General features: G+C 40.1%; 1 protein-coding gene across 3 annotated transcripts in view; it reads right to left on the bottom strand.

The window, feature by feature from the left end:
- IL12RB2 (interleukin 12 receptor subunit beta 2) overlaps positions 1-21,623 on the bottom strand; it is a 74,893-nt gene that overhangs the window by 11,798 nt on the left and 41,472 nt on the right. For all 3 annotated transcript variants that reach the window (XM_055306252.1, XM_055306251.1, XM_055306250.1), the window contains 5 exons: positions 17,789-18,008; positions 10,607-10,804; positions 5,765-5,863; positions 5,516-5,674; positions 968-1,105 (listed from right to left, as the gene is read on the bottom strand). In XM_055306252.1, coding sequence (XP_055162227.1) covers positions 968-1,105; positions 5,516-5,674; positions 5,765-5,863; positions 10,607-10,804; positions 17,789-18,008 — 814 coding nt within the window. The remainder of the gene's footprint in view (positions 1-967; positions 1,106-5,515; positions 5,675-5,764; positions 5,864-10,606; positions 10,805-17,788; positions 18,009-21,623) is intronic.

Here is a 21,623-nt window from a genome sequence, read left to right as displayed (position 1 = left end):
GTGACCCTACTCCAGTATGACTGGTGTCCTTATTAAAAGACAGGAGATTTGAATGGAGACACACACAAGGAGAACTCCATGTGAAGATGAAGGCAGAGATCTATAAGCCAAGGAACACCAAAGACTGTCACTAGACTTGAGGAGGAGAAACAGGGAACTGATGCTCTCATAGGTCTCAGAAGAAACCAACTCTGCTGATACCTTGAACTCGAGACTTCCACTTCCCACAACTGTGAGAAAATAATTTTCTGTTGTTTGTGGCACGTTGTTACAAGAGCCCCAGCAAACTAATGCAGTATGCAAAGCACTTAAAGACTGGTGCATGGTATATGTAATAGCTGCTATTATTATTGTTGAGATTATTTTCATTGGTCATTTGAACAGAGATTTAGTGAACAAGTACTATGTGCTGGGTACCATACTAGACCTTGAAGATAAACAGGTAACAGTTTCTGCCTATTGGATTCAGAGTTTTGTTTTTGTTTTTGTTTCTTTTTAAAGATTTATTTATTTGAGAGAGAAAGAACGGAAGTGAGCACATGCGGGAGAAGGAGAAGCAGGCTCCCTGCTCAGATGCAGGCCTCAATCCCAGGACCCTGAGATCATGACCTGAGCTGAAGGCAGATGCTTAACCGACTGAGAAACCCACATGCCCCAGGATTCAGAGTTTTTAATAGGGGTCAAATGTAGTGCATTATGAAGGAATTATGGAGGTGCATTTGGGAAGGCTTCCTGTAGGAGGAAACATTTAGGCTGAGTTTTGAAAAATAAGTAGGTACTATCCTCAAGGAGACATGAAGTGATAGGATACTCCAGTTAAAGGAAACAGCAAGTGCAAAGGTGTAGCAGCAAGAAAAGTAGCTAATGAATTACAGAACATTTGATCATCTCCATGCCAGACACAGTGGGAATGTAGGCCTATGTACGAATCCAGGATGGACGCACCATCTTTAAAGTTGTTTCTTACCTGGCAGACAAAATTCCCTCTTGTTTCCTGGGGGGCTTTCACCAGCAGCTGTCAGAGCTGTCATCCACAGGACATATGTCACTCTGGGCTGCAGGTTGTCTATTGAATGTGAATTTGGTGATACTCTATAGGGAATTTCTGAAAGGAGGATAAAGATAAAAAAGAAGAAAGGCATCTATTAGAAGTATTTGAATGTATGATTTTACTTATTTTTGTTCTTGTTGTTAATCCTGTAATTAATTTGAAAGAGAAAGGCACACTGCTGTTTTAAAACAGTCCTGATTCATTAGTACATACTTTACTAGGCCCTAGACAATGTCATTTATGGTGGTCCCACTTGACAGCATACTAAAATAATTAAATGTATTTCCTGTGGTAAAATCTTTTGAAAGAACTTTTATTATTCTGCTTTAAAAAATAAAGATTTTATTTATTTGGGAGAGAGAGAACATGTCCAGGAGTATAAGTTGGGGGAAGGGGCAGAGGGAGGTGGAGAAGCAGACTCCTCACTGAGCAGGGAGCCCAATGTGGGGCTCAATCCTAGGACTCCAGGACTGCAGCCTGAGCCAAAGGCAGACGCTTAACTGACTGAACTACCCAGGCGCCCCTATCTTTCTGCTTTTGAAATTATGTAGCTGTAGTAACTCCTTTTATTTTCTATGACTATAATGTTTCCAACATTTTTAGATATAGTTGAGAACTCTTGGGGAAGAAGTCAAATACAAGTTGTTTTCAATGGAATTTTTAAGCAAGCTAAGTTTAGCAGTTAATGAAATAGACATTTAAGTAACATTAATTTTGATTTTCTGCTTTTTTTGGGTAGGTTCTGGATACAAGTCTTAATGGGTTTAATATGATGATCTGCTTTAATTTGACATAAAATCTAAAAATAGGAGCAATGGTACCTAGATTGGATTTACTTGGCTGTTTAAGCCTAGATTATCAGAGTCTTTTGCTCTTGACACTCCTGGGGAGTCTCAGCAGGGAAGATTTGGGGTTTTTTGAGCAATGCACTGATGTTGTTTTCCTCCTCCATTAGTACAGAGGCATTCTTCTCTAGTGATCTGCTGGGTGTGAGCTTTGGAGTGACTTCTCAAAAGCTGGGGATGCAGGGGCAGGGTACTACAAGATCCACAGCAGAACTCTGGCAGGAGTAGCCTGCTGGCTCCCTCAGCAGACACGCCTGTGCTGGTGATCAAAGTAGAAACTGGGACCCAGCACTTTGAACCTCAACATCAGTTACTAGCTCACAAACCTCAGGGCAGGTCAGACAGCGCTTTTGTTCGCTATATTTATTTTAACAGCCACAAATATTTATTGAGCTTGTGCTCTGGACAAGTCACCAAGTATATAAAGGCACAGAATCTGCCTCACAAAGTTCACCATCTAGTGGGGAAAACAGACCCCTCATACTTCCACACCCAGGCTTACTATGGATAAGCAGCGAGGAGTCCTGTAATATCATGGCCTCTCCACCCAAAGGGACTGAGGCCTGAGCAGATCACTTAACAGCTGTGACTATCAGAGCAATTTCTATATTCAACATCCTATTGAGAAAATGTGCCATGTGGAAAATTGCAAGCTGACTTTAACCTGATGAAAGTGCTTGCACAGACTTAAGTGGTTTGATTAAACTCAAAATCTCTTTCTTTATTTCTAAGGCAGGAGATTATAAAATTAATTTTGGAGAGACCTTCTACTCATCTTGCTGCAGCGAAGCATCAGTGAGCATCAGAGTCAACTGTCCAACTGTGTGAAGGCATCCTTAGCTCTGAGAGTGAAATGAGACTTTAGAAATGAGACTTTAGACTTTAGAAGGGATTTGAATTGTTCGCTGGGCCAAAGAAATTTATATGCAAACAAACACATACACATATGTATATTTGAAGATCAAAAATAGTAACTCTGTGGAGGGAGCAGTCAGGCAGGTGATGGCGCCAGCAGTTTGGCTAGCAAAATAGGTTGCGTTGAGTAATGGGAGAAGGCGTGCCAGAAATACTGGTTCTGCTGCTTGGTCTGGACAGAGATCAAGGGGGGCATTCAGTCCGTGGGGGTCTGAAACTTTAGGCTCAGGGTGGTGAAACAAGGAAGTACCAGTTTAGGAAGATGGGATAGCTGCCAATCATTTGAAAGGCTGCAGGTCGGAAGGTCAAGGGCTACCAGACAAAACAGCTGAAATTACTGGGAACTAGTTAAAACCTAACAATCCACATTGGTTTAACAAAGTGTAGGGCAATATTCCCTCATGTGTTAGTCAACAAATACCGTTTTTATTAAGCACCTCCTGTATTCCTGGCTGTATTGTAAGTATGGGGAGATACCTTCTGCCTTCATGATGCTTAGAGTCTGTTGACAAAGACAGCCAAGTGGTAACAAAACACAATGTGTGTGACAGTAGAGAAATGCACTCCTGGTGCACATGGCAGAGGAGTGGCTGTCCACCAGAATCACCTGTGCAAGGTACTAAACGGCAGACACCCCACTCTAGCTGTACGCCGCCTTTCTGTACAGGCAGGACTAAGTGCGCCCACTGCACTCCCCATGGGCCATTAGTGCTGCTGCCTGCTGGACAGAGGACACAGAGAACAGGACCCCTCCTTCCTTGGCACTCCGTCCTCTTCCATTTGCAATGCTTCTCTCCGCTGTCTCTTTCCCTTGTCTTCAACCTAATGCCCTACCACTCTCTAAAAACTGTACTTGTGGATTTGTCAATGATTTCTGGTTGCCAAATACAATAGGTTGTTGTCAGTCCCTGAGTAAAGTGGCTGTATCACTTCCACGTACTTTCCCATCTTCCTCGGTAGACTGAGAGCTCTCTGAAGATGGGGGACAGGTCTAATTCATCAAGTGTTTACTGAGTAAAAGGAAAACTTAATTTAAATTGGTGTGAAATAGGACTTTGAATCTGCACCTTCCTTCAATGTATTTTAAAATGCTCTTACATAGGGGGTGCCTGGCTGGCTCAGTCCATGAAAGGTGTGACTCTTGATCTTGTGGTTTGAGTTGAGTGTAGAGATTACTAAAAAAATAAATAAAACTTAAAATGCCCTTACATAGACTTTAGATGATCATATTTGTGATAAAATAAGGTAGAGGTTTTCTTCAATATATATAAGATCAGCTTTAAGAACCAAATGGCCATGTTGATTGTAAATAGGCATCATGGTTTAAATTCTGCTAAAATGACAATAGGAGGGTGGGGGAGAAGAAGCAAATTTCACACGGAGAATTCCAAAAGGCCCACAAAGAGGTCAATGAAGTCATCAGGTTCTGGGGCGCATTTCAGAACTGACTTACCTTGACAGGCCCAGTAGGAAGCAGTTCTGTTCAATGATATGTTCTATTTATCGATGGCAGATTAGTGAAGAGACTGATTGCAAGGACTTATGATAGAATTCTATAGAGCTGTTTTAAAAAATGATGTAAATCCATATGGAATGATGTGAACTGATGTATTATTGAGAGGTAGGAGCAAGGTGGAGCTCAGAATACAGATGATTATCCCAAATATATGCTTGTATGTACATTAAGTTTTTTCCTGGAAGACATGTGAAGAACTGCTATTGCTTAAAATGGAGAAAGAGATAATTTCCATTGTAAATCTCTCTGAACTATTTGAATATTTGTTACCATGTGCAGGTGTTATTTATATAATAAAAATTAACTAGAATTAAAAGTCATAACTTTCAGAATAGCAATAATGAAGATCTTCTAAGGTCAAGAGAAAGGACCATCCTGTAAAGTCTCCCAGGTAAAAGTTGCTCTTGCAGGCAGCTCTCTGGCACCCACATCTCAGGGTGGCTTTGTTGCATTCTTCCTGGACCTAACAGCTCTCATGAAGGGATAAAAATATTGCTTCTTCATGATAAATGCTCCTGAAAGAAAGCCAGTTGTTTATGAAATAAAAAGAAGGTCAATCCAGGAAAAAAACAAAAACAAAAATCATGATTCTGAATAAATCAAAGATTAGAACATCAAATCTGGCAAATGACTAGGAGCTGCTACATAAATGAGAGATGAAATCATTTGGGATAATGTTCTAGCCAGAATTTAATTGCTTTCATTTTATAGTTATAGAATAATTATGGGTCATAAGTTACTTAAACTGTATTGTATTTTACCCATTTTAAGGAGAAAATAATATGCTCTGATAGTATTTATAGATGTGGGAGTTCAAAATTTCTCTAAACTCATCCCTTGCAAACCTCAGGGGTATATATAATAGTACTGAAGTGCTATTACTGCTTTCTGAAATGCCATGTGCCCACGTGAGCGGCTCCTGAGAGCCTAGACCATTATCTTCATTTCTTCAATTTGCTTTGCACAAATCATACTCAGTAACTCTGTGTGTGTGTTTAGATATCTTGTATTTTTCTTTCTTTTTTTTGTATTTTTCTTCATTCAATTAATTTCACAAATATTTATTGAGCACCTACTGTGTGCCACTCACTGTGCTAGCACCTGTGTGTATGTATGTGCATGGACATACTTATGGTTCCCCAACAGCTAAGTAAGAAAGATCCCACTGCATTTGTTTCTCACACATACCACAAAGTTGAGGCTGGGAATTGGAGTCCTGTTCCTTCCAATATATCCTGTAATGGAGGATGCAGCCCATTTGTTCTTGGGCTGGAATTTCGTTCCATGAAATTAACACGCTCCCCTTTTCCTCTGAGATGGCATTAATGTAGGGGCCCCTCCGTGGTGCTGCAAAGTAGAACACAGGAGGCTTTTGTCATCCTCCAAATCCAAACTGTTGAACTAAAGCAAAATTTGACAAAAGGTCCCAAGACTCACCTTTGTGCTTAGAGTTACCCCAGGTGGAGCTACATCCTCTCTGGTCCCCTGACAGTGCATACACATTGATTTCATAACAACTGTAGGGTTTTATGTTCTCTGCAAGGAAAAGGGAGTTCTTATAACAGGTTTGGCATCACATGTGAGTCACTAAAGGGAGACATTTAAATGTCTGATATGGATGCATTCAAGGCATTTCTTTGCTCTCCTTAGTTTGAAGACAGCTCAAGTACAGTCTGGAATGAGGGTGAAGGGATGACCTAAGTCACGAGATCTCAGCATCCTGTTTGCCATGTTGGGCTTCTGGAAGCCACTGTTCCCACCTCCCAAGTTTGCCTCATGGTGAAGAGACAGGCAAATCTGAAGTTTCTTTCCAGGGTCATCATGATTAAGGAGACAAAGCTGTTCCATTTCCAACAAAGACTTAAATATAACCATAGAGACTGCTTTTGAAACACAACTCACTTTCAAGAAAAAAACCACTGACTTCTACAAACAAATCATTTGCTCTTTACAGAGAAGTATGGCTGGTGTTTTGCAGGCATAGAACCTGGACAGATCTTCTAACTCCACTGGTGCTTATCGGGATCTGTAACAGCAGGGTGATACATTCAGGTGTGACTTAACCAGGGCACGCTCAGCTCAGCGCAATCCAACCTCTCTTTCTGCCCCTCCTTCCTCATGTTCCCCTCCATGCTCGTCAGATTTCACTTGCTTCACAGCGTGGAGATGAGGAGAATACCTGGGAATGGTAATGCGACTCCCTAGCTTTTAAAACGCCACATTTTGCTCTCTTTTGTCAGTCATGAAGTTTTTTGGTAATTGGATCTTTCCTATCAAAACTCCTTACTTGCATGAATTTCAGATTCTACTTCCTGTAAAGAAAAGGGCCTTCTCATAGATACTGTGACATGTCTTTAAATTCCCAAGGAAATTTAAAGGGAAAAGAGAAAGAATCCCTATGAGGCAACTATAGGATCACATGGTCAGAGTAAGGCCTCCCTCCCATAGTGTTTAACACCCAGCCACAGGCAGATCTGGTCCCCTCCACTGACAATTGATTAGGGTTTAACATTTTATTTTTGAGGGAGAGGAATTTTATATCACAGAATAATTTACTAAATAATGTGTATTTTCTATGAAAATCCATTGTCTCTTAAATATTCCAGTAAATGGCATAGGAAAAGAATGTTAGAGTTCAAAGCCAATAGCCAAGAAAGAATTCTTGAAATGTCTTTGGTGCAAAAAAGTGATTTTATTAAAGCACGGGGACAGGACCCATGGGCAGAAAGAGCTGTGCCAGGGTCATGAGGAGTGGCCCATTATATGCTTTCAAGTTGGGAGGGAGTTAGGGAGAGCGTAAGACTCTGAGGAATTTTGGAAACAGGGTTTCCAGGACTATGAGGGGGTACCTATTGTTAGGAAAAGGTCATTTATTACCGTCTAATAAAACCTGATGTATATCGGTGGGTCACATGCTTGGGGGATGATTGCCAACACTTTATCTCTTCAAGTTCAGAGATAAAGGAAATTTCTAAAGGAATTTTTATATGTTAAAGTAGATTTACAGGATCCTTGGGGTTGGGCTAAGATTGATTTTAGCCCTTGACAAACAAAGTGTTAACATCAAGGCAGTTGAGTCCCTAAAGGAATGTCACTCTGTCTGTTTCAAGGACTTGTCAGTGGGCTGTAGGCAGTGAGGAAATTTAATAACTTTACTTCTGCCTTTGTTTCCCACATCAGCAAGTACCTTACATAAAGCTCAGCTGTGCAACCAGTACTGTCAGAAGAGACCATGAGGAGATCCAAACTCACACTGTGGTGAGTTCCTATTTGTATTCATGAATCAAGTGTTATGGACAAAAGGACACAGTCAGTTTAGTCCAGTCATCCAAAGATTCTTTGTAGTGGCATGCAGACCTAGAAGCCAAAAGGGCAACACGGAATATGGAATCATATTTCATTTGGGAGAGAGTAGGGTCTGGCTGCTACCTCTAGTCCTGGAAGCAGCTGACCAACTACCATGCTGTGTATAGGTGTGGGAATTCCAGATAAGCTCATTAGGCAAATGCTATCATTGCATTTTGCCATGCAAAATATGAGTTCAGGGTGGAGGCCTTGGGACTGCTATATCAGAAGCTGTGGGATTCTTCTTGTGAACAGCCTACCCTTAGTGGAGGAGGGAAGAAAGTGTGGCACCATAACCTAGCTGACACGTCCCTTTGCAAGAAGAGAGAGACCTAACAAACTTGTTCCCTGGTTCTGACCATAAGGACTCCTGTTTTATTGGCTAATTCTTACACAAACACACCCTAATCATATCTAATTCCTCACCTCAAAAATTCCTTAGCTTTGCTGTCCACTGCACAACATGCACATTCCTAAGATTTTCATTTCTTTCTACAGTCTGGCCCCAACTTCCAGGCTCATTTCCCACTACTTTTGTGCATATACATATACCTGGCACCCTTGGGCAAAGGCTCTGACCTTATATTTATAAACCAACCCTTTGGTGGATTTTTTGCAGAAAGCTGTTTTCATCTATTAAGTATGGGAGAAGACAAACAATAAATGATCAATAATGAGGAGAGATTCTAGAGGAAGTACAGTGAGAGAATGCAGAAGAGGGACCCAAAGAACCAAGGCATTGGGGAAGGCATTTCTAGACACCTACAGATTTCTACATACTAAAAGGAGTGGCTCTAAATGGTTGGAATCATTTTTACCTAAATAAGACAGTACTGATGGTCTTTAGCCTAGACCCACCAAACTATAAGCAGGAGTTGAATTATATTCTGGCCTCCTGAATATACTCCAAAACACCCAACTCTGCCCCAGCCAGGTTCTAGGAAATGACTTAAAAAGATTTGATAGCAATGAGTTACGTCACTTACTGGAGAGCACCATATTGAATTTGTAAGTATGGATTACCTAATTTTTTAAGTGTTTTTTTTCCCCCGGAGTATAACATCAACACTAATAGCTAACCAAGTGTCTTTAAGCAGGGGAACAGCTTTAATAGTTATTTTACCCCAGTATTATACTGATTTCATTCAAATGAGTATCCCTAAAGTACTTAAAAATATTTTAGTTCCCTAAATATGCAAAACATCTCTCTCGTCATCTCTTTTATGGTATTTGGATAGTGTTAAAGAATTTCTAAAAGGAGGAAAGTATAGGGATCACTGGGTCCAAACTATCCCAGAGAGGTAAATCCTAGTGTAGTTTATAATAAGTGTTACAATTTTGTAGCAGTTTAGAGTTCAGTAAATGCCTTTTCTACCCACTGTTTCATTTGATTTGATGGGCATAACAGCCCTAAAGGGAAATTGGTTCTACTGCAACAATTCTAGGGACAGGGAATGCACTACCTTGAGGACCAATCGATTGTCCTATTGCAGACTATCACATGTAAGGAAAATTGAGCTGAATCTGCCTTATAATTTCCATGTAGAGGACTTAGTTTTGTTCCCCACAGTAACAAAGGACACATACCCTTTCTCACATATACATCAAAGCCAGCAACAGCCATTAAACTGCCCACCCACATCTAGAATTCTCTTCTACAGGCTAAATGGTTCCCACATTATTATGGAGCCCAGCATGGAGCCCAGTGTAGAGCTTGAACTCAATGACCCTGAGATTAAGACCTGACATGAGATCAAGAGTCAGATGCTTAACCATCTGAGCCATCCAGCACCCCTAAATGGTTTCAATTCCAATTAAAAGTTCCAGACCCCAAATGACTTGTTCATCTTTTCTGATGTTCACTGGGTTATCTAGACGACATTATCTTTAAGTGTAGTGATTACAACTGAATGCAATCCACTAGAAGTTTGAGCAGCTAAACTATAAAAGAGACCCACAGTTTAGGACTAGATCGCATATTGCCATATAGTATGTATGCTTATTTAATTTGTCTTGTCTCCATCCTCTTGGACAGGTGTAATGATTGCCATGGTGTAATAAAAATATAGAATTTAGAGTCTGAAATCCTGTGAGAAGCTTAGCCATGTCACATATAATAACAGTAACAGCTAAATTATCAAGTACTTATACTGTGTTTTCTCTACATTAATTCAGTTAGTCCTCACAATAACCCAGTGAGGTAGGTATTATTCCCCCCCCTTTTACAGATAAGGAAACTGAGGCAGTAAGAAGTTAAATAATTTGCCCGAGGTTACACAACCTAGTAAGTGGCAGAGCCAGGACTTAAACCCAGAAGGTCTGGCTGCAGAACCTGCGCTTTCTACTATGCTGAACTTATTCTAAAAGTGACATTGACTAAGTTCTGTCCAATCATTTTAATATCTTTTCAGATGCTTTCTATCACTTGATAGAAACCTCTGACAGATTTAGATTTGAGGCCTGAGATGCCAATTATTCTATAGATAATTCTGGATTTATTATCACACAAACAATATGCAGCAGAACTAGGAATGAAAGATCTCCTGGTCTTCTCATCTGTATAATGGGTATAATCAAACACTCGCTACACAGGATTGTTCTGAGAATGACCTACAATCCCAAGTGAAAGATGCCCATCACACTGACTGGTTACTACTTAGCTTTTAGCCATGCTTGTTGGATTTAATGATGCATTTGTCTTATATGGCTCTGTGACAGGCACTTGACTTTTCTAGAGTTTTTAGTCAATCAGTTGGTCTTCTATGGCTGCAGTGGTGTATTCTGAGGATCTGTCCTGAAGAACACTACGTCATCACTGTCCCTCTTACACAGTTTCCTATAATTGAAGAAGGTTCTGGGTTCCCACCTGTGACTTCTTAAAAAAATAAAAGTGAACTTAGTAACTCCCCAAAACGAAGGTGAACAATTAAATACCTGAAATCAGAGCAGACATGTTGTAGGGGGTACTCCGCAGCCAGTTTAGAGGGGGCATGTCACCCCTGGGATGGAGCTCCCTCCATTCCACCACATACTCCTGGACAGCAGGAGCAGCTTTCCCGGGATGCTCCCACGTCACCATAATGTCGTCCACACCCTTCGAGTTTGCAGAGACCTGGCGAGGAGCCAGCAACCCTTTTTGAAGAAAAAGGGGGAAGCACAAAAACAAACTCACAGATGGAAAAGATGTAAAAAACAATTCATCCCAGCAAAGTTTTAGGAAGAACCAATTTCCTGTTAAGAATTTCAGATTTGTTCTTAATTAGTGTAAGGACCCGTGTAAGGTTAGTTGTAGAGTTATTTTCCCCTGCACCTTCCACTTCTGTGTCCCCAAAGGTACCTGCTTTATTGATACATGCATCCTTCTAATCCACCTCCCACATGTTTATTTAGGTATTTGTGTATCCTTGAAAGTTAATGTCGCTTTGTGCTTGTGTTTTGTATTTTCATGAAATGTGCTGAGAGTAAATTTAATGCTTTTTCTTACTTTTTCCTTCCTACTCAATATTATATTTCTGGAATATGTCCATCCTTCTGCTATATGTAAATCCAGCTCGTTCCCTCCAACTGCTACCTCAAACATTTTCTGTCCAGTCCCAACTGATGATCAGGAGGTTCTTTCCAACTCTTTGCTAACATAAACAAAGATGCAATGAACATTCTCTTGCATGTCCTCAACTGTACTTGTGCAAGAGTGTTTCTGAATATATCTGTACAGAGCTGCTCAATTATAGAATCAGTCCACATATTATTTCATTAAACACAGCCAGAGTGATCTCTAAAGTGGCCAATCAGTTGATATTCCAACTTGGTATCCTCTTCAAATTTTGGCCAACCTGGTACCTGCAAAGTGGCATTTAACTGTGGTTTTATTTTTATTGTCTGATTTATTTATTTATTTTTAAAGATTTTATTTATTTATTCATGAGAGACACACAGAGAGGCAGAGACATAGACAGAGGGAGAAGCAGACTCCTTGCAAGGAGCCGGATCAGGACTCAATCCCTGATCCCGGGATCACACCCTGAGCTGAAGGCAGATGCCCAACTGCTGAGCCACCCAGGCGTCTCTGATTTATTTATTTTTAATAAATTGCTTTTAAATTTCTTATGAAGCTGAGCTTTTCTTTATGTATTATTAGCTATCTGACTTCCCCCTTTGTAAAATCCCTGCTGACATTCTTAACTCATTTTTTGTCTTTTCTCTGATTTACAAAAATAGGCTTTATACTCTAGATATCATTTGTAGTTTTCAACACTAGAAATACTATACTCCAGTCTTTCAACCCTCTGATAACTTCATGATGTGTTTGCTGCACATAATTATTCACTTTGACATATGTAAACTTATTTATCTGTGGCTTGTGCATTTTGAGTCTTGTTTTTGAAATTCTTCCATCCTGGGATCACAAAGATACTCAATTACATGTTCTCCTATTGGCTTTTGGTTTTACCTTCCCCAGTTAAGTTTTTTTAAAGATTTTATTTATTTATTCATGAAAGACACACACACACACAGAGGCAGAGACACAGGGAGAGGGAGAAGCAGGCTCCATGCAGAGAGCCTGACGTGGAACTCAATCCCAGATCTCCCGGATCATGCCCTGGGCCAAAAGCAGGTGCTAAAACACCGAGCCACCCAGGAATCCCCTTAATTTTTTAAAAAAAGATTTTATTTATTTATTCATGAGAGAGACAGAAGCAGAGACACGGGCAGAAGGGAAGCAGGCTACCTGAAAGGAGCCTGATGTGGGACTCGATCCCAGACCCCGGGATCACGCCCTGAGCCAAACGCAGATGCTCAACTGCTGAGCCACCCAGACATCCCCCCAGTTAAGTTTTTAATCCAAATCTTGCTAAAAGGCTTTTTAAAAGGTAATAGATTTTATTCTTTTTTCCATATTGTGAGTCAATTTTTCCAAATGTGATACTATCCCTACCATATACCAAGTTCCACTTATTCATGGGCTTGTGTCTGGAGTCACCTTCTTTGCCAGAACACACTGCTCTCATTAGGCCTTGTGATGTCTAATTATGTGGTTGGTAAATCCCCTCCTCATTCTGTCCTTCATTTTTCAAAGTGGTCCTGGATATTCATGACACATTTTTATTCCATATAGCTTTTAGAATCAGTTTATCAGAATCTTTGCTCTCAGCCCCCCTCCAACAGTTAGGTATCAGGGCTTCTTTGAAGTTACTGTGTTCTGCTCTCTGGACTTCCCTGCTCCATTGTAGAAATGTCCAAGCAATGTTTATATCAGGGCAACAAGAGCAAGGAGGAGGACTAAAACCAGAAAGTGCTACCTCAGTGCTCCCCCTTATCACTATTCACCACTGCACTCAGCCATCTATCCTGTCCCTCCTGTGGCATCCTCAGAACTGTGCTTGGTTGGTGGTGAGAACCTATAACCTGTGTACTGTCTATTTTGCCAGGGAATGGAATTCCCTAGTAGGGGTTCCCTTACATTCATTTATCTTGGAATTGTATGTCCTGGCTATGCCATAAGATTTTTTTTTTTGAGAATGAAATGCATTCATTAAGTAAATATTTATTGAGCACCTATAGGTTCCAGTACACTTTGCCAGGTGATGGACTAAAATAGCCAAAGAACCCTTCTGACCACTGCTTTCTCTGGAAAGAGAAATTAGCCAAGCAAATCAACTTGGCATTGCCCTGCCTGAGTCATCAGTCATCATATTTACCAGGAACCAGCCTGAATTTTCAAGGCACATACTCTCCTTTAGAACTCTGCTAACAACTCACCTTATTTCTATCACCTTTGAAAATTATTTCTTTAGCTCAATCATTCCCATCTCCTTTTTCCCTGAGAGCCTCTGAGCAGAGTTATGAAATTCATAAGGTATTTAGAATAAGTGCCCACCTAAGAGACAGGTGGCTTGGTTTTTCAGTCCAGCTCTGCCACTAATTGGATGTGTGGTCTTGTCTAGGTTATTTCACCTCCTGAGGCCTCAGTCTCTGACATCTGTGTGGGTCTCTGTTTATGATTGTTTTGGCTTCTGACTCTCCGTGTGGTTTCAAGAATTCTTGAGCACAGGGACTGGTCTGAAATATTAAATATGTTTTTACTTGTTGACCGATGGGTTTAGCACACATTCAATTTTCACTGTAAATCAACAAACTCATTCTTATGTTTCTTTATAGGCAATGTTGTGGCAGGTGCTTTTTACGACAAAGTTGTCCCTACTTCCTCAAAATCAACATAATTCTGCCCCCCCAGGGGTGGAGGGAGGTGCTATTTTTCCTTCCTAAAAGGAAAGCTATATATGTGAGTAGTGTGAATATACTCAAAGAGACAAAGACAAAATCATGGTATGCTATTCCTACAGATCATTCAGAATATGGGTGAGACAAGAGTACTCAAGGATGGGACTGTGTAATTTGCCAATGTGTCCTCCATGTCACTCTGGGATACAAAGAGTATTGGGTAGTTGTATTGGGTGGTTCAGATGTGGTCTTAGAAGAGACAACAGACCCTTGATATTCCAAGATTTCCAGGACCAGGACCCTCTTAGTTACAGCTCAGTTCAAGTACTGTCCTGTCTTACCTCCTCTGCATGTTCATTCTTATTGAGTCTTATCCTTATGCAACACCTGTCCAATCTGGGAAGAACAGGTTTCCTCTTTCTTTGCCATTGGTTTCCATCATCTTCCCACTCCCCATGGACCTCATTCCATGAGGTCCTCATTCCACTAACTAGCCCTCTGTCCCCTTTATCTCTAAATTCTTCCCTACCCAATTCTTTTCCTCAACTTCCATGCTTGCTCAGATCTCACTTTAAAGCAAACCCTCATGCCCACATATCTCCACTCCCTCACCTGGCTCCCACCAACTTGTCTCTCCATACCCCAGTCACATATTGCCTCCTCCCTAGCATCCTTCAAGCCCATGCTTCATCTTTTGTCTGTTCCTAGAATTACCTGGGCATCCCTCTAATCTCACACTTATACTGCACCACAGTTTACTCATTTATGTCTGTCCCTCTCATGTAACTAAATATAACTGGAGGACCTCAACAGTATTTCTAACCTATTGCTGGATGCTAGCTGCCTTATGTAGTATATGCTCAGTAAATAACTGTTGAATGAATAAAGAAGCGGCTAGCTCTAACAAAATGAATGTGTCATTTTAAGAAGTTGTTACCAAATCCAAATAAAGCACCTGGAACAGACTCAGAAAAGTCATAAAGTTTATAGTTTCAAGACCCATCTGCAGTGACATGTGAAGAAGTAAGGTATTCTGAAATACTACATTTTAACAATAGCTGGATACTAAATAGTGGTAAGAGTTCAATTTCCTCCACAGAATTCACTTTAAAAACTATATATGCAGAACTTAGCCACAGAAGAAAAATTATAAAAATATAAAGCACAAAAGGGAAGGAAAATCACTTGTAATCCCATGATGCAGTCATGGTCTCTATTAACATTTCTCCATACATTCTACTAGATTTTTTATCAGGCAAAAAATGGGTACTCATTTAAATACATATTTTAAACAGCATCATCCCATATATACTATTGAAAGCCTATCTTTTCACTTATTATGTACATCACTCCTTGTCAATAAAAGCATAGCTACAACATGGCTTTAATGCTAGTGTGCGGTTAAGGCAGGTGAGAGTCATGATATATTAAACCAGTCTCTCTATTATTTTACATTTAGGTTGTTCATAGTGTTTCACTATTTCAAAAATTTTCCACGATCATCTTTGCGCCTACACTTCTAAGCACTTACATTTACTGAGGATACATTCATAATGATAAAATTTTTGGTCAAAGATACATTAGTATTTAAAGTTTGTTACATATGGCCAAATCGTCTCCAGAAAGTTATACCAATTTACATACCCACCAGCAGGGTACATACAGCATATCTTTTCCCTACACACCCACATGGGTTATACTAATTCTACTTACTCTTTCTCAGTCTGATTTGGTTTCTCATGTTTTCTCAAGATTTGCATCTGACTGATTGCTAGTTAGGCTACGCATATTTTCATATCTTTATTGCTACTCGTCTATTTAGTTTTTGAGCTGCCTGTTGATGGCTCCAATCTCTTATTTATTTGAAAAAGTAGATAGATAATCCATCTCCTTTGGCCAAAAAATGTGACATATACTTTTCTTAAATTGCTATTTACACTTCTAAAGCTTTGTTTATGGTGTTTTTAAAATTTTTATTTAACTATGCATAGAGTTTGAGCTTTCTCCGCACCCCCCCAACTAATTCATCTTTTCACGTTTCTGCCCTACATACCTACCAACAATAGGCAGAAATTACCAGTTGCCTACCAAACATTTTGTCCTTTTTTAGCAAGGGAACATTGCTGCCTGAAATATATTTCTAAGCCTCCTTTGCAGCTAGGTGTGACCAGATGACCAGTTAGAGACAATGACCATAAATGTGTTGTGTGACCCGGAGCAAAGCTCCTCAAGGGTGAGGGGTGGGCCCTTCTCTCCTCCTTTTCCTAGAAGGAAGTAGATAGAGCTCTGGCAGCCATCTTAGACCATTTCCATCTTGAGGATAGAAGCCAATTTGGCAGAGGAAACAGAAAGGAGTTTGGAATCCTAATGATGTCACCAAGCTGTCACACCAGCCCTGAACTGTATACCTCTGGACTTCTTTTATGTGAGAGAATTAATAAGCCACTGTAGTCAGGCCTCTAGTAAGAGCAACCCTTACTCCTAAGAGCAATTCCTAACTCATATACCAATTAGAAGTTACATTAATATTTACTTGTACTTTCTTTTAGTTATTTCTTATCTACTCTATCATCTCTATGTTTATGGAATATATGACTGAAAAGATATATAACTAGAATTTAACAGTGTATATAAAATAATCATATTTGGGTAGAAGCTTCTTTCAGATGATGATTGCTAGGCTCATATGTAGATAAAATGTTCCACTGAATTTTAAAAAAGGATTTAATTATAGTTTTATTAGATATTTTTGGAAAAGTTAGGCCAATGATCTTGACATTGAGAAACAGCATTTATATCCATTTTATTGACTAATCATAGGCTTTTATCTTGAAAAATGAGTTTTCTAAGCATGCAACTCTAAAATGTGTATCACTAGCTGGGAGATTTCAATGTAGATAATTTGATAAATGTCTACATTTGTGTAATAAAGTGCTGTAGTATAGAAAATTTTTACTGCAGTTTCATTATAGCCAGAATTTCATTTTAGTATTATTGGTTTTAAAATATGTTTTGCTGTGGAAGGAGCCTTGGTGTCCATTGAAAGATGAATGGATAAAGAAGATGTGGTCTATGTATACAATGGAATATTACTCAGCCATTAGAAATGACAAATACCCACCATTTGCTTCGACATGGATGGAACTGGAGGGTATTATTCTGAGTGAAATAAGTCAATCAGAGAAGAACAAACATTTTATGGTCTCATTCATTTGGGGAATATAAAAAATAGTGAAAGGGAATAAAGGGGAAAGGAGAGAAAATGAGTGGGAAATATCAGAAAGGGAGACAGAAGATGAGAGACTCCTAACTCTGGGAAACAAACAAGGAAGGGGTGGTAGAAAGGGAGGTGGGTGGGGGGTGGGGTGACTGGGTGATGGGCACTGAGGGGGGCACTTGATGGGGTGAGCACTGGGTGTGATTCTATATGTTGGCAAATTAAACACCAGTAAAAAATAAATTAAAAAAATAAAATAAAATAAAATATGTTTTGACTATAAGAGCAGAATGTTTCCTAGATCTTGACATCACATAGTAGTCTTACATCTAGAAAAATTAGCTAGACATTAGTGTTCAATTTAATGTAACTAACATTTTCTTAATAACATTTTTAAGCACCTGCTATGTTAGTCTCTGTATTTAATCTCACAATGATCTGCAAGACAGATGATATCATTCCTACTTTAGAGAGGGAGAAATTGAAGCTCAGAGGTGTTAATTCACTTGTCTAAGGCCACTCATACTCTAAGTGCAAAAGAATTCCTGTAGGCTGTCAGCTCCAAAGTTGAAACTCCTGTGCTATTTATGCCAGGCCCTAAGCTGAGCCTGTGGGAGATGAGAGATAAGTAAGAAACAGTTTCCCATAGGTAATATGAAAGGAAAGTTGGTACTTACCTGCCCCACACAGGTCCGTTATGTTAAGATAAGTAGGCAGGGTACTGCCTTTTGAGTTAGCTGCAGACACAGTCACAACCCAATTCCCAGTTCTGGGAATGACCCAGGTCCAGGAGGTGTGTTCTGTGATGTTCTGTAGTGTGACTTTCACCATTGCCACCTCCTGCAAGGTCACTCGATAGTGGAGGATTTTTCCTCTTGCCTCGGACATACTCATATTCTGCAACAAAACATATCCACTTACTTGTGTACTCCCAGACAAGGTCACTGGATGCTTTGTGGCTGAACCTGATGGCCTCCACAACAGGAGGTTACATATGAGTGACCTTTTTATTTACATCTTATCATCTTCTCCACTGCGTATCTCTACATCTCCACCCAAACCCACCATTTAGGGGGAAAAGTAAATTTATATTTTTAAAAGCTAATTCTTTTTAAAAAAAAATTTTTTTTATTTATTTATGATAGTCAGAGAGAGAGAGAGGCAGAGACATAGGCAGAGGGAGAAGCAGGCTCCATGCACCGGGAGCCTGACATGGGATTCGATCCCGGGTCTCCAGGATCGCGCCCTGGGCCAAAGGCAGGCGCTAAACCGCTGCGCCACCCAGGGATCCCTGAAAGCTAATTCTTAAAAACACATTGAGTTTCTTTTCTTGCTTTAAAATGAAACTTCCTAATAGTAGAAAACTCAAATACATCCAATGGAACAAGAGTAGAATCTGAATTCCAATGATCTGGGTTTCAGTTCCATCTATACTAATCATCACTAGCTGTGTGATCCAGAGCAAGGTACTCAGCCCCTCTGAATCTCCATTTTTAAATCTGTGAAACACACACACACACACACACACACACAACTTTTTATATAGAAAGTGTAATGCTGCTCATTAAATCAAAAATGAGATTTTCAAGAGCTAAACTAGTAAAATTCACACTTAGTGAGCTGGATTAACCATCTGTGCTAGGAAAGTAAGACACTGTTTATAAATGTGTGGCTAATGAGTTTTGAAATTGCAAAAATTCCAATTGAGATCATTTGGGAGCAATCCCAGAAAGTAAGCAGAAAACTAATTATTTGTATTATAACCCTGTTTGGATAAGGACCATGGGAAACAGAAGCAATGAATATGAAGAGCTGCCAAGCGCAGCGCGGGCAGTGCCTATCCATGCTTAGTGCATGGAGAGAGAGGTTGAGTTCACTAGACTTAAGCATGATGGTTTTCTTGGCAAGGCTATTCCTTCTATGGGTTCAGGTGCTAAAAGACACATATTAGGACTGGCAAATGCCCTTTTCTCTGGTTCCTACCCCTTAAGCATTCTTTTAATAATTTGGTTTCCTGTGTATTTATCTGTCAGGAGAGGCTGGGGTAACATGAACATCTGGTTCACTTAAAATTTGTATTTTTCACTTTAAGTGAATAAATTGGCCTACTGATGATAATTTGGCTTCTGAAATAATTAGCATGCTGTGAAAGAATGTTCCTATCTGCTGACTCAAGCCTTCTGGGTAGCCCAACAGCTGCATTCCTCATTGTAAATTAATCCATGAACATCTAGCTTTTTATATTTCAGTCTCTGGGAACTTGATTAAAGCAGGTCCTACCCTGGGTGCCCTTTTGGATCCTCAAAGTCCGGGACTGGATCTTAAACCATGGTCAATGCACTGGGTGAATGTCATGTTGCTGAGAGCTCTTTTGGGTGCACTTTCAGCCTTTCCCTAGAAGACATCTTTGTCTTCTGGCAGGAACCAAGAAAGTTAGCATTTTCATTGTCCATCACAGTCAATCTTGTAGGCCTGTTGTGTGGATTAAAGTAAGTGACTGCTTTTGAAATTGTGATGTTCTGAACTGTTATTAATAAACAAGTCCTTTGTCACAGGAGAAAAGCAGGATAAATTAAAGCAAAAGCTGGCTGGAGAAGACCATTCCCTTAACTCTCTATCCTTCCCTGTCTCCTCTGTAGGTTTAGAGGTAGGACTATTATTTCACCTCCACATCATGCACCCTTCCCTAAGGCACTCCTCAAGAGTTAACTAAGCTCACAAAGTTCCTCAGTCTTGTCAGGAACCCAAGGGGCTTCAGTCTTACTCTGACAACTGAAGACCAGAGCTCTAATTGAAAAATAACACCTTGTAAATCAGCTCTTACTACCTTCCTTTCATTGTCCATCATAGACATCTCAGCAATCTCATTTAATCCTATGGTAGAGCACTGAAAGAAGAGGGAAATGTCAAATCATCTTACAGGAAGATTCAATGAACTTGCCTCATGACTGCTGTGGAAATCTAACTGAGGTCCATGCACTACACACTACAGTCATCTTGTAAAGAAAGATGTGGATCTGAAAGATGAGTAAAGGTTCCTAGAGGGTAGTGAAGGGCCTGGGCCTAAACCCTTACATCTCCCCTTCGATATCCCATATTTTAGAGTTGAAAATCTCATTGAGAAGGTAATGGTGGAGTTAAGGTAGTTAGAGAAATAAATATGGTATCCCATGAATTATGCTTGTATAAAATATCAGGCTCAAGTTTTGGGATAAACATTAACATCTCTCAGGCAATTGGTCTCTTTCACCAATTTGAAAATGGGCCTCACTTGTCCAACATGGCCCATGGAATAAAAAACCTAATAAGACAATAGGGAAGTAGGTATTTATCCAGCTGGCATGTAGTCTCCTGAAGCAACTGAAAAGTTTAATTTGGTTTTAAAAAAACAGCAATATAAAGTTTCCAAATAATGCATATATCTGGATTATATTTGGCCCTGATGTAATGGAATATCATCACAAAACTACAGAACCAGGAAGGATTAATAATTAATTCAACATTTCATTCTATCAATAGGAAATAAGTCCAGGACATGAAATGACATACTTAAGGCCACTCAAGGAATATATGGAGGAGCTGAGAGTGGAATCCAGGGCTCCTGACTTTTAGACTAGCAATCTCTCTCCTCTGATGTGCTACTCCTTATGTTGGTAAGCCTGAGACAATGAACTGGTCACCACAGGACACTATGTTTCATGCTGGAATCCCCAGTTACCCTTCTGGCCCAAAGTTGGAAAGCAGCTTGTCTAATTGTGAGGTTGTGGTACATTTTAATGTGGAGCATCAACAGAAGACATCAGGTCAGCAATTTTGGGACGGTGGAGATCCAGAATTCTTTGTTCCCAGAATCAACAGGCCTTGGGTTGAATCACAGGCTGTGAACCCAAAACTATCACCTGAAGACCCAGCTGGGTCTTTTCAGATGAACTTACGTTTGCTCTAATGTTTACATATTTGGGTGGGAGATAGGGAGAAACTATCATTTATTGGAACATATCATGAGTCAGAAGCTTTATATCTATTGTCGCATTTAGTCCTCATATCTCCTTGACCTGAGGGAGCTTGGAGAGGTTAAGAAACTGACTCAAGTAATCCCCACAGAAAAGTAAGGTGAGATCTTAGTGTGCCCCCTGGTGGGCATGAGAGGAAGGCAATGTCCGGGATGTGTGTGGTGTCCTGGTACTTCTTGTACCTTTATGGGCAGTGCTGAAAGGGGTGTCAAGCCAGTGTTCCTGTCATTGTCACCCTCTCCTACTGGTAAGAGTGTGCTAAACAGGAAAAGCTGTCTTATTGCCTCCTTCAGTTTCTTTTTTCCTCTGTGTGTGAGAAATGATCTAAACTTAATAAACTTAGCTTTTCTGACTTAGGTTTATGAGAGAAGCGGGAATGTAGCCTGCTGCCTTATAAAACTATTGTGAGAGTTCTAGTGGCTGAAAAGGCTTTCAGCACCAAAAATTACCTGGTGAATATATCCATGACAGGACAAAAGTCTGGTCCATCTTAGAATGC

This window comes from Nyctereutes procyonoides, unplaced genomic scaffold (assembly GCF_905146905.1).
Source record: "Nyctereutes procyonoides isolate TBG_1078 unplaced genomic scaffold, NYPRO_anot_genome, whole genome shotgun sequence".
Taxonomy (NCBI): Eukaryota; Metazoa; Chordata; class Mammalia; order Carnivora; family Canidae; genus Nyctereutes; species Nyctereutes procyonoides.
This window is presented reverse-complemented; position numbering and strand designations above follow the sequence as displayed.